At 36.0% G+C, this 14,424-nt stretch overlaps 1 protein-coding gene across 6 annotated transcripts in view; it reads left to right on the top strand.

The window, feature by feature from the left end:
• The window catches only part of COL4A5 (collagen type IV alpha 5 chain), a 280,778-nt gene that overhangs the window by 181,049 nt on the left and 85,305 nt on the right, over positions 1-14,424 (top strand). For all 6 annotated transcript variants that reach the window (XR_012091918.1, XM_073013468.1, XM_007992530.3 and 3 more), the window contains exons 27-30: positions 22-114; positions 528-632; positions 1,609-1,706; positions 6,131-6,281. Coding sequence is in view for 5 of the 6 variants with exons in the window: in XM_073013468.1 (XP_072869569.1) it covers positions 22-114; positions 528-632; positions 1,609-1,706; positions 6,131-6,281 (447 nt within the window). In the remaining variant the exon portion in view is untranslated. The remainder of the gene's footprint in view (positions 1-21; positions 115-527; positions 633-1,608; positions 1,707-6,130; positions 6,282-14,424) is intronic.

The raw sequence follows: 14,424 nt of genomic DNA, 5'->3' as shown, positions 1-14,424 counted from the left end.
CTGATTTACTCTTGCTTTCAGGTCCTAAAGGGGATCCAGGTCAGACTATAACCCAGCCAGGGAAGCCTGGCTTGCCTGGTAACCCAGGCAGAGATGGTGAAGTAGGTCTTCCAGGTATGTGAGGAATTTATTTCAAAGTATCTTCAACACTGATGTCTTTTTTTTTTTTTTTTTTTTTTTTTTTTTTTGACGGAGTTTTGCTCTGTCACTCATGCTGGAGTATAATGGGGTGATCTCGGCTTGCTGCAGCAACCTCCAACTCCTGGGTTCAAGCAATTCTCCCTGCCTCAGCCTCCCGAGTGGCTGGGATTACAGGCGCCCACCACCACGCCCAGTTAATTTTTGTATTTTTAGTAGAGACGGAGTTTCTCCATGTTGGCCCAGCTGGTATCGAACTCCTGACCTCAGGTGACCCACCTGCCTTGGCCTCCCAAAGTACTGGGATTATAGACGTCAGCCACTGCACCCAGCCCTGGCGGCTTCTTTCTTTGAACGTTTTCCTTTCCATAACTGCTCTTTCTCCATAGGTGACCCTGGACTCCCAGGGCAACCAGGCTTGCCAGGGATACCTGGTAGCAAAGGAGAACCAGGTATCCCTGGAATTGGGCTTCCTGGACCACCTGGTCCCAAAGGTATGTTGGAATGGGCAGCAGGTAGGGTAGCTTAGAAGATTAGCATGATGTTATTCTTTGATAAAATTCATTCAACAAATAAAATATATTAATTGTACCTTTTTTCTCTGTGCTATAAAGAATGTAAACAAAAAATCTTAGTGTATTTTCATTGTAAGTTCATTCATTATCTTTATCTAAAACAGTCCAGACAGGAAAATATCTACATTTTAGATATGCAAAAGTGATATATAAGCTTAGAAATTATAGGAATTGTCTTTTGTGTTCACCATAGTATTCTCAGGGTTTAGAACAGTTCTTAACACATAGTGTGCACTTGTTATTTATTGAGTTAATGAATTTTTTAAACAGAAAACAGACTTATTGCACATGTGTAGCCAAGTAATGTTTTATGCTAAATAATATTTTCTTGATTTACTGAAATTTTTTAGAGCTTATGCTTCAGTTCTGCTTTATTCCTCACAGAATTTATTCTCACAAATGGCAAGAGCACTCAGTGGTCTGAGGACAGTTCTTAAATATATCTTTACTCATTTATACAAAATGCTTTCAAAAGTTATCAGGTTTGATTTTATGTGTATATGTATCTATAATATCTGCAGTTAGTTTTAGTCCATTTCCAAAATTATATGGTAGGCCCTTTGTCATACTGCATCCAGATATAAGCAGAAGAAAAGTTCTTGGGCATTTTTGTGTGGAATTCATTCCTTACAATTTAGTTCTATCTTATTATATAATAGCCCTCATTTTCTTCAGAAAAGCATATGTTCCACATACATTAGCTCTATGTGAAAATAAAAGGAGTGTAAGGTGATTGAGGGATTGTAAGGCTTAATCTTAGGTAGTAGAATATCATTGTGCTTTTAACATCTTACTGTTGTCACTAAGCATGATTAGAATGTGGCTTTGGGAATTTGAATATCTTTCTTAAAGTGTCTTTCCTTTGGTGGTTAAAAAATGACTTATCATTTTACAGGCTTTCCTGGAATTCCAGGACCTCCAGGAGCACCTGGGACACCTGGAAGAATTGGTCTAGAAGGCCCTCCTGGGCCACCTGGCTTTCCAGGACCAAAGGTCTGGGACATTTTTATTTAATCCTTCTCATTTTCTTATCTTTCCCACCTTCCTTATTTCTAGCTCTCTATTTTGACTCAGATATCATCCCAAGTCCCAAGTCTTTACTATAAATATATAGATAAAATAACTTATATTTCCATTTAAAAAATATTTAACCCCAAATCATCTTTAATAGTCCAAGAGGTCACATTTGGAGGAAAAAAAAAAAATTCTGTACCTATTTTTGAGTGCCCAGTTCTTTGATTAGAGAATACAGGCATACCTTGGAGATATTGCAGGTTTAGTTCCAGACCACCACAATAAAGTGAATATCAAAATAAAGTGAATTACACAATTTTTTTTGTTTCCCAGTACACATAAAGGTTATGTTTACACTATACTGTAGTTTTTAAAGTGTGCAATAGCATTATGTCTAAATAAATATGCATACCTTAATTAAAAATACTTTATTGCTAAAAAACTTTAGCAATCATCTAAGCTTGCAGCAAGTCATAATCTTTATGCTGGGGGAGGGTTTTGACTCAGTATTGATGGCTGCCCACTGATCAGGGTGATGGTTGCTGAAGGCTGGGGTGGCTGTGGCAATTTTTTTTTTTCCATTAAAATACAATCTATTTTGTTGAAAACAGACAATTAGGTTTTTTTTTTTTTTTTTTTTTTTTGCCTGCCATGCTGTTTTATTTTATTTTATTTTTTAAAATTATACTTTAAGTTCTAGGGTATATGTGCACAATGTGCAGGTTTGTTACATATGTATACATGTGCCATGTTGGTGTGTTGCACCCATCAACTCATCATTTACATTAGGTATATCTCCTAATGCTATCCCTCCCCCCTCCCCCCTCCTCACGATAGACCCCGATGTGTGATGTTCCCCTTCCTGTGTCCAAGTGATCTCATTGTTCAATTCCCACCTATGAGTGAGAACATGCGGTGTTTGGTTTTCTGTTCTTGTGATAGTTTGCTGAGAATGATGGTATTCAGCTGCATCCATGTCCCTACAAAGGACACGAACTCATCCTTTTTTAGGGCTGCATAGTATTCCATGGTGTATATGTGCCACATTTTCTTAATCCAGTCTGTCACTGATGGACATCTGGGTTGATTCCAAGTCTTTGCTATTGTGAATATTGCTGCAATAAACATACATGTGCATGTGTCTTTATAGCAGCATGATTTATAATCCCTTGGGTATACCCAGTAATGGGATGGCTGGATCAAATGGTATTTCTAGTTCTAGATCCTTGAGGAATCGCCACACTGCCTTCCCCAATGGTTGAACTAGTTTACAGTCCCACCAACAGTGTTCCTATTTCTCCACATCCTCTCCAAGGCTGTGGCAATTTTTAAAAATAAGACAACAATGAAGTTTGCCACATCAGTTGACTCTTCCTTTAAGAAAAGATTTCTCTGCAGCATACGGTGCTGTTTGATAGTATTTTACCCACAGTAGAACCTCTTTCAGAATTGGAATCAGTCTTGTCAAACGCTGCTGCTGCTTTATCAACTAAGTTTATATAATATTCCAAGTCCTTTAGTGTCATTTCAACACTGTTCCCAGCATCTTCACCAGGGGTAGATTCCATCTCTAGAAATCACTTTTGCTCATAAGAGGCAACTGCGCATCTGTTCTACTTTTATTATAAGATTGCAGCAATTCATTCATATCTTCAGGCTCTACTTCTAATTCTTGTTCTCTTGCTACTTCCACCACATTTGCAGTTACTTCCTCCATTGAAGTCTTGAAACCCTCAAAGTCATCTGTGAGAGTTAGAATTAACTTCTTCCAAACTCCTGTTAATATTGATGTTTTGAGCACTTCTTATGAATCCTGAATATTCTTCATGACATCTAGAATGAAATTCTTTTCAGAAGGTTTTCAATTTGTTTTGCCAGATCCATAAAAAGAATCACTATTTATGACAGCTATACATTATACAATGTATTTCTTAAATAATAAGACTTGAAAATTAAAATTACTCTTTGATCCATGGGCTACAGAATGGGTATAGTGTTAGCAGGCATGAAAAGAACATTAGTCTCTTTGCACATCACCATCAGAGCTCTTGGGTGATTAGGTGCATTGTAAATGAGCAGTAAAATTTTGAAAGGAATCTTTTCTTCTGAGGAGTAGGTCTCAATAGTGGGCTTAAAATATCCAGTACACTATGCTGTAAATACATCTGCTGTCATCCAGGCTTTATTGTTCCATTTATAGAGCACAGACAGAGTAGATATACCATAATTCGTAGGGCCCTAGAATTTTTAGAATGGTACATGAGCATTGGTTTCAACTTAAAGTCACCAGCTGCATTAGTCCCTAAAAATAGTCAGCCTGCCCTTTGAAACTTTGAAACCAGTAATTTACTTATCTTCTCTAGCTATGAAAGTCCTATGAGCATTTTATTCCAATAGAAGGCAGTTTCATCAACATAGAAAATCTGTTGTTTAGTGTAGTCACTTTCATCAATGATCTTAGCTAGATCTTCTGGATAACTTGCTGTAGCTTCTATGTCAACACTTGCTGCTTCACCTTGCACTTTTATGATGTGGAGACAGCTTCTACCCTTAAACCTCACAAACCAACTTCTGCTAGCTTCCAACTGTTCTTCTGCAGCTTCTTCACCTCTAGTCTTCAGATAATTGAAGTTGGGGCCTTGCTCTGGATTAGGTTTTTGCTTAAGGGAATGTTATGGCTGGTTTGATCTTCTGTCCAGATCACTCAAACTTTCTCCATATCAGCAATAAGGATGTTTTACTTTCTTCTCATTCGTGTGTTCACTGGAGTAGCACTTTTAATTTCCTTAAAGAACTTTTCCTTCACATTTACAACTTGGCTAACTGTTTAGTGCAAGAGACCTAGCCTTCAACCTACCTTAGCTTTTGATATGCCTTCCTCACTAAGCTTAATTATTTCCAGCTTTTTGTTTAAAGTGAGAGATGTGTGACTTTCTTTCAGTTGAACACTTAGAGGCCATTGTTGTGTTATTAATTGGCTTAATTTCAATATTGTTATGTCTCAAGGAATAGAAAGACCTGTGGAGAGGGAGAGAGATGTGGGGGAAATGGCTGATCAGTGTAGCAGTCAGATATTTACAACATTTTTTTATTAAGTTCGCCATCTTATACAGGCACAGTTTATGGTATCCTAAAACAATTATAATGGTAACATCAGTGATCACATATCACCATAACAGATATAATAACAATTTAAAAGTTTGTAATATTGTGACAATTACCAAAATGTGACACAGAGACAAAAAGTGAGCACATACTATTGGAAAAATTGCACTGATAGACCTGCTCAATGTAGGGTTGCCACATACCTTCAATTTGTAAAAAATGCAATGTCTGCGCAGCACGACAAAACGACACACAAGGTATGCCTGTATGATGGTCAGCTCCCTCTGTGCATCTCTATAGAGTCATCATCCCATGTCACCTCTGTTCATACCTGTGTGATGATTGGTTGAAATGGTGTTGAATATCATTTCCAGACCTTCCTATACTGTTGCCCTCTGTCCCAATTCCATTACAGATACATAATGCAAATCACTACAATTGACTTAGTAATACTACTAATAAATAATACTGTGTTTGAGTTACTTTTCATTCCTTTTATTATTTCTTATCTAATGTTAAACTTTCCTCAGTCAACCTTCAGCAAACTGCTGTGGTATGTAATTATTGTGACTATTCCTATATATTTTATCTGTGCGTAATTGATTTAAACCTCCTGTGTTTTGTAATTATTACTTATTTTTCATGCGAAAAACAGTTAACCATGACACCAGTTCTCCTGAGAAAACCACTTCTCTATTGGTTGGTTCTTTTTATTATGAACATTTTCAAATGAAAATAAAAGTAAAATGAATAATACAAAGAGCTTTCATATATCCATCACCCAGATTCAAAATTACTATGATTTTATAACATTTGCTTCATCTATTCCTTTTTACTTTGCTCAAATATTTTAGCCAAATCTCAACACGGTATCATTTCACTTATAAATGCATCAGCATTCATCTCTAAATAAATTGACATTTTATACAAAAACCACAATGTTGTTATTGTACTTAGTATAATTAAAAATAATTGTTTAGTATTATCTAATACTCAGCCTATAATCATATTTCCCTACAAGGATAGTCTGTTCTTTAATCTCATGCTCTCTCAGTTTTTTTTTTTTTATCCTGAATCCAGTCCAAATCATCTAATTTGTTTTACTAAACCCTGTTTCCCATCCTTCCATATGTTTTCTCCAACATACCAATTACTTTTGGTTTAATTATCTTCTCCTCTCCCCCCATGGAAAGAAAAGTACTGTCTTGTATTTTTGGCATTGAATTCTCTGTGGTAAACAATAAGGACCAGAAAAGTCACGGGAGTTTTTGTTGTGTTTTGTCATCTATATGCTCAAGGGTGAACCAGGATTTGCATTACCTGGGCCACCTGGGCCACCAGGACTTCCAGGTTTCAAAGGAACGCTTGGTCCAAAAGGTGATCGTGGTTTCCCAGGACCTCCAGGTCCTCCAGGACGCACTGGTGTAGATGGGCTCCCTGGACCAAAAGGTATGGAGGCTGTCACTGCATCTCAATTTGCTTTTAACTTTTATAGAAATTGACACCTTTGGGAAAATTTATGGGTGATAAGCCCAATTAACTGGAAACCCCATGCTACCATTCTGTTACTGCTACACATTTTTTTCAATCCTTCATTGATTATTTTGGTCTTTCATTTTATTGAATAGATAATAAAATCATGGCCGGGCGCGGTGGCTCACGCCTGTAATCCCAGCACTTTGGGAGGCCAAGATGGGTGGATCACCTGAGGTCTGGAGTTCAAGACCTTCCTGGCCAACATGGCGAAACCCGGTCTCTACCAAAAATATAAAAATTAGCCAGGCATGGTGGCACATGTCTGAAATCCCAGCTACTTGGGAGGCTGAGGCAGGAGAATCACTTGAACTTGAGAGGCAAAGTTTGCAGTGAGCCACTCCAGCCTGGGCAACAGAGTGAGACTTCGTCTCAAAAAAAAAATAAATAAAATACAATCATATATGTTATAAAGTAACACTGAGAAGTCTTCCTTCCAACCCATCTTCATCCACTTTGTTCCTTTCCATCCTCTTATGTAACTATTTTTTATTTTCCTTTCTTCCCCCCGCCCCCACCCTGAGACGGAGTCTTGCTCTGTCTCCCAGGCTGGAGTGCAGTGGCGCGATCTTGGCTCACTGCAACCTCCGCCTCCCAGGTTCAAGCAACTCTCCTACCTCAGTCTCCCGAGTAGCTAGGATTACAGATGCATGCCACCAGGCCTGGCTAATTTTTGTATTTTTAGTAGCGATGGGGTTTCACCATGTTGGCAAGGCTGGTCTTGAACTCCTGACCTCGTGATCCACCCGCCTCTGCCTCCCAAAGTGCTGGGATCCTTCCCGTGTTTCTTACATAAATACTAGCCAATAATTTTTTTAAAAAATTTTCTCTGTTCTTAAAGGAGAAAGTATTATCTTTTGGCTTTATTTGCACTTTACTTATTTTCCTTTATCAGTAGACAGAGATCTTGACTTTTTGAAAATAGGTGCCTAGTGTTAAATTGCATGGATATACCATAGTTCATCCCAGTTGCTAGTTGCTAAACTGGATTTTTGCCTAATCATTTATTACAAATAATGTCATAGTGAATAATCTTCCAGGCATATTATTTCAGATGTGTTCAGGTATAATAGTAAAATAAAGTGATAAAAAAGGATTTTCTGAATTAAAGGGTAAATGCATCTCTGAATATTGTCAGATTCCTCTCAATTTGCACCATTTTACACTCCCACCTACAATGTATGAGTGTGTTTCCCCACAGCCTTGATAAGTGAGTATGCTGACAAACTCTTGGATTTTTGCTAACGTGATGAAGTAAGTGGGTTTCTAAGTGTATTTTTAAACATTTTATTGCGAAAAAGTTTTAAGTACTACAAAAAATAATAGTACAGTTAACAGCTGTATATCTACCACCCAGATTCTACAATGAACCTTTTATCTCCCTGCCAACGTTTTATTTTTAAAAATTTCAAAAATAACGAAGTAGACGGAACTTTATTGGGACTACTATATACCCATCACTGATATTTTATTATCAACATTTTACTGTGTGTGCTGTGTCACATATCTATCCATCCCTATCTCCATCCATTCATCTATTTTTGATGCATTTCAAAATAAATTACAACAGCTATATACTTCTCTCTAAATTCTTCAGCATGCATAACATAACTAACATTCCATAGCTGTATATTACTTTTCTTTTGATATATAATTCACATTAAATGAGATGCACAAATCTTAAGGGTACATTTCCTGGATTTTGACAAATGCATACACTTGTATAACACAAATCCTTATCAAGATGTTGTTTTAGAAATTTTCCTTATGCCCCTTTCCAGGCACTCCCTCTCCCATCATCCACAGTGGCAACTATACTGTTGATTTTTTCATCATAAGTTAGTTTGCCTGTTCTAGAACTCCTTATAAATGGAATCATATGGTATGTACTTTCTTTCTAAGGCTTCTTTCGCTCAGCATGTTTTTGAGATCCATCCATGTTGTCATGTTTATCAGTAGTTCTTTTCTTTCAATGAAATTATTGAGTATTTTATTATGTGACTGTATCATGGATACCTGGGTTGTGTCAAGTTTTTGGCTCCTACGAGTGAAGCTGTTAAAGACATTTTTTTTTTTTTTTTAATTTATTATTATTAAACTTCAAGTTGTAGGGTACATGTGCACAACGTGCAGGTTTGCTACATATGTATACTTGTGCCATGTTGGTGTGCTGCACCCATCAACTCGTCATTTACATCAGGTATAACTCCCAATGCAATCCCTCCCCCCTCCCCCCTCCCCATGATAGGCCCCGGTGTGTGGTGTTCCCCTTCCCGAGTCCAGGTGATCTCATTGTTCAGTTCCCACCTACGAGTGAGAACATGCGGTGTTTGGTTTTCTGTTCTTGTGATAGTTTGCTAAGAATGATGGTTTCCAGCTGCATCCATGTCCCTACAAAGGACACAAACTCATCCTTTTTTATGGCTGCATAGTATTCCATGGTGTATATGTGCCACATTTTCTTAATCCAATCTGTCACTGATGGACATTTGGGTTGATTCCAAGTCTTTGCTATTGTGAATAGTGCTGCAATAAACATACGTGTGCATGTGTCCTTATAGCAGCATAATTTATAATCCTTTGGGTATATACCCAGTAATGGGATGGCTGGGTCATATGGTACATCTAGTTCTAGATCCTTGAGGAATCGCCATACTGTTTTCCATAATGGTTGAACTATAAAGACATTTTTTACAATTCTTTTTTATGGATATGTGATTTCATTTTGCTTCAATAAACAACTACGAGCAGATTTGTTGGATCATAAGTGGATGCTTAGTTGTATTAGAAACTACTAGACCTTTTTCCAAAATGGTGATACCATTTTAAATTTACACCAAAGTGGTTTAAAAATTTCCATTGTTCCACATTTTCTCAAATTTTAAACCCAAAGTGGCTTAAAAATTTCCATTGTTCCACATTTTCTCAAATTTTGGAATGTTGGTAGGTGTGTAAATAATCATATTGTGATTTTAATTTACATTTCCCTGATGACTAATGATGTCGAGTTCTTTTCTTATGTACTTGTGAGCTACTTACATGTTCAGATATTTTGTCCATTTTGAAAAATGGTTTGTTTCTCACTTTATTATTAAGTTGTAAGTGTTATTTATGTATCCTGCATACTGGCACTTTCCTAGATATATGTTTATGAGCATTTTAGCCCTGGCTGGCTGACCTGTTCATTTCCTTAGTGTATTTTGATGAATAAAAGTTTTAATTTTATTGAAGTTTCATTTATCAATTTTTTCTTATATGATTATAATTTTCTGTGTCTTGTCTAAGAAACATTTGCCTGCCCCAAAGTTGCCAAGGTATTCTGTGTTTTATTTTATAAGCTTTATTGTTTTAGTTTCTATGTTTAAAACTATTACACATGTCAAATAATTTTTGTTCAGCATCATTTGTTTAAAATAACCCCCTCTCTATTGGATTACTTTGGGATCTGTGTCAGATCAAATAATAATATATGTGTTGGTCTATTTCTGTGCTGTCAATCCTGTTTTATTTATTTATTTTGCTATCCTTAAGCCAGTACCACACTGTTTATATTATTGTAGCTTTATAGCAAGAGTTGAAGTCAGGTAATGTAACCCACCAACTTTGTTCTTAAAAAAAAAAGCACACATTTCTTTGGCTATGTTAGATCCTTTGCCTTTACTCTCAGAGTGGTTTAAATTTGTATGTATCTTACTGTGAGTGAGACTTGCCATCCTTTTATGTGTTAAGGGCCATAGTTTTTTTTTCTTGTTAACTGCCAATATCCTTTACCCACTTCTCTGTTGTTTCTTCTACTCCCTTGATTTTGAGTTATCTAGTAATGAGAAGGAATAGAACTAGTAAAGCTGACTTGGATTTTTTTTTCCTTTCTGATTTGCAAGAAACCCGATTTCCCTGGTCAATGTTTTGGCTCCTAGTGAATAATCTGAACAGGGCCATGCTTCTGGAACATGTTGGATTGATTTCTATTAAAGCAGTAAGACAGCCCAATCCAATTTTAACAAGGCTAGATTGTATTCTGCCAGCAAAAGCCCCAGACTAGCCCAATACAAACTCTTCTTAGATAAGCTCTTAAAAAAATACCTTTCTGTTTTTGACTAAACAATTCAGGCCAGCTGTAAACTGTAACACTCAAAGTTACAAGTTGTGTTTCCCACCCGTTATCTCCCATGGCTGTAGACCTGTAACAACAAAAATTACAGATAAAGATATTCGAAATGATATGTGGCAAACAATCTTCCTGTGGAAGTTAACCACTCACTATATTTTGTCTATATATGTTCTTGAGACACAGTGGTAGTGGTAGTGAAGAAATGCATTGAAGGTTATTTAAACATGAATTTAACAGGTATTTGCCTAATCTTTGGAAGGAAATTAAGATATGGCATTCCCATATCCTCCCAGGAGTAATTCTCAGTTATTAAAACCTGAGTACAGTTCTTTAGAGGCTAGAAGAATAAGTGTTTGGGATATTCTGCCATGTAACTCCTTCATTCTTCAGACATTTATTATGTTCTATGCCAGGTAATACCTGAATCACTAGAAACTGAAATGCATAGTTTCTGATCTTGAAGATCTCAGGGATTGCTCTCTACTGTGAGAAAATCTAGGTGGCATCACCATGAAAGTGATTATCTCAATGGGAGCTTCTATGAATATGTGTCACTAATATTTTGGATCAGTAGACTACACTCAAAACTCAGCAAGCAGATCACAATAAAAGTTCACCTACCAAACACACACCAATGACTGGGTATTAAAACTCAGTTACTAAACTGTAGGAAAGGTTGATGCAACACTTTCAAAACAATGTAGTGACCAATAATTAATTAATAAGGCTAATACTCATCATGATATATCTATACGAGGAAGAAAATGTGCTTAAGGTTGAACATTGGAATCATATTATGCAAAAGAGAAAAAAAGATGATTTTGGAAGCATTCATTTTACCTCATGTATTACTTTTGTTCAGGGCCTTACCTAAGGTGCCTGGAGAGGTTTTATATAGACGGTGACAGTTGAATTTAGTCTTAAGGGAAAGGTGTTCCAGGCAGCAGGAATAACATCCAAAGGTATTATTGTGACAAATATTGTGTGCTTGGAAATGTGGAAAGAGATACAAAAGTATATAATTTATGATAACAACAAATCTTTATAAGTAAATATGACAAACAACTGCATGCCCATAAATTTGACAACTTAGATTAAATAGACTAATTTCCTGAAAGATATAAATTGTTGAAGCTCACTAAAGAAGAAATAGGTAATCCAGGAATCTATTTTATAAAAAATTGAGTTGTAGTTAAAAACTCACCAACAAAGAAAACTACAAATCCAGATGGCATCATTGGTAAATTCTAACAAACATTTAAAGAAGCAATAACACCAAATTCTACACAATCTCTTCCCAAAAATCGAATTGGAGGGATCACTTTCCAACCATTACATGAGGCCAGCATTATTTTGATATCAAAGCCAGGCAAAGACATAGGAGAAAAGAAAGCTGGGCTCGGTGCGGTGGCTCACACCTGTAATCCCAGCGCTTTGGGAGGCCGAGGCGGGTGGATCACGAAGTCAGGATATCGAGACCATCCTGGCTAACACAGTGAAATCCCGTCTCTACTAAAAATACAAAAAATTAGCCGGGCGTGGTGGTGGGTGCCTACAGTTACTCAGGAAGCTGAGGCAGGAGAATGGCGTGAACCCGGGAGGCGGAGCTTACAGTGAGCCGAGATTGCGCCACCGCACTCCAGCCTGGGCCACAGAGCGAGACTCCGTCTCAAAAAAAAAAAAAGAAAAAGAAAAAAGAAAGAAAGCTGTAGACCAATATCTCTCGTGAACATAGACGTAAAAATCAAGTAAGGATTATCCTTAGAGTACAGGCTGGTTCAATATCTTAAAAATCAATGTAATTTGCTATATCAACAGAGTAAAGAAAAAAAACTATATTACGATCTCAATAAATCCTGAAAATTATTTGATGTTTCAATATTCATTCCTGGAAAAATAGTCTCAGAAAATTAGGAATAAAAGGGAACTTCCTTAGCATGATAAAGACATTTGCAAAATCTTGATCCATTATGTTTAGTGGCATACAGATTGGAAAGCAAGAAAAAAACTCTCTATATTCATAGATGACATGATTTTATACTTAGAAAATCCTAACAAATCTACAAAAATTACTAGAGCTAAAAGGTGAATTTAGTAGGATCATAGGGCCAAGCAAATATATAAAAAATAAATTATGTTTTTATATACTATCAGTGAACAACTAGAAATAAAAATCAAACAAAAGCAATATAATTTACAATAGCATCAAATGACATGAAGTGCTTAGGTATGTATAGGTCTAACAAAAATGTGCAGGCTTTGTATGTGGAAAATTATAAAACAATGTTGACAGAAATCAGATACCTAAATGAATGGTATATTGTGTTCATGGATAATGTTAAGATATCAGTTTCCTCCAAATCAATCCGTAGATTGAAAATATTCTCAAGGAGAATGCACAATTTTTCTTCTAAAATTTATATGGTAAAACAAATGACCTAGAATAGCCAAAACAATTTTGAGAGAGAAGTACAAAGTTGGAAAATTTATAGTACCTGATGTTACGACTTAAAATAAAGCTACAATAGTTAAAATAGTGTGGTATATGTGAAATATAGAAAAATAGATCATTGTAACATAATAAAGAGTCTAGAAATACACCCACATATTTAATTTTTGACAAAGTTGCTAAGGCAATTTCAACAGAAAGATAAGTCTTTTCAACAAATGCCGATAAAACGTAAAGCAATTGGACATCCATATGCAAAAAAAAAAAAAAAAAACCACACAAACAAACCAACATAACAAACATCTACCTGCACTTCGTACCTTGCACAAAATTTAGCTCCCCATGGATCACAGACCTAAATGCAAAATCTAACATTATCAAACTTCTAGAACAGAAGCAGGCAAAGTTTTTCTGCAAAGAGCTAGAGAGTAAATATTTTAGTCTTTATGGGCTACATTTATGGTCTCTGTCACATATTCTTTTTTTAACAACCCTCTAAAAGTGTAAAAACCATTCTTAGCATGTCGGCAGCACAAAAAGAGGCCTATAGGTCATATTTAGCCCATGGGAAGTACTTTGCCATCCCTTGTTTTAGATGAAAAAACATAAGAGAAAACTCTGTGATCAGATGTTAGGCAAAAACTTGTTAGAATACCAAAAAGACAATTCATAAAAGAAAAATGGGATATATTGGACTTTATTAAAATTAACTGTATTATCATATATCTGAAAAAAGACTTATAACCAGATTATATAATGAACTCTCAAAACTCAATAAGGAAACAAACAGCCGAATTTTAAAATATAGTTGGAAAAATGAGCAAACAATTTGAGTAGATACGTCACCAAAGAAGACACCTGAATGGCAAATAAGCACATGTAAAGATGCTGAGTATAATTTATCATCTGGGAAATGCAAGTTAAAACCACATTGAGATACCACTTCATAAATATTAGAATTGGCCTTTTTCAAAAAGGATAACTGACAAAAACTGCTGCTAAGGATGCAAAGTAACTCGAACTCTCATACATTGCTAGTTAATATGCAAAATGGTGCAACCACTTTGAAAAACAGTTTGACAATTTCTTATATAGTTAAACATTGTCTTTGCACATGACACAACAATTTTACTCCCATAAAAAATGTGAAGCTTCACATAGAAACCTGTAGAACAGTGTTAACAGCAGCTTAGTGCATAATCACTAATAATTGTAAATACCCCAAATGTACCTCAAATGGCAAAAAGATTAACAAAATGTGCATATTCATCTGATAGACTAATACCCAGCAGCAAAAAGCAACTACTGATACACATAATAACATGGGTGAATCTCAAATGCATTGTATTAATTGAAAGAAGACATATTCAAAAGGCTACATACTATTTGATTGCATTTGTATGACATTCTGGGAAAGAAAAATCTGTGAGACATAAAATAGATCAGTGGTTGCCAGGTAATTGGGATGTGGGGATGAGCTGACCACAGCACATAGGGGC

This window comes from Chlorocebus sabaeus, chromosome X (assembly GCF_047675955.1).
Source record: "Chlorocebus sabaeus isolate Y175 chromosome X, mChlSab1.0.hap1, whole genome shotgun sequence".
Taxonomy (NCBI): Eukaryota; Metazoa; Chordata; class Mammalia; order Primates; family Cercopithecidae; genus Chlorocebus; species Chlorocebus sabaeus.
This window is presented reverse-complemented; position numbering and strand designations above follow the sequence as displayed.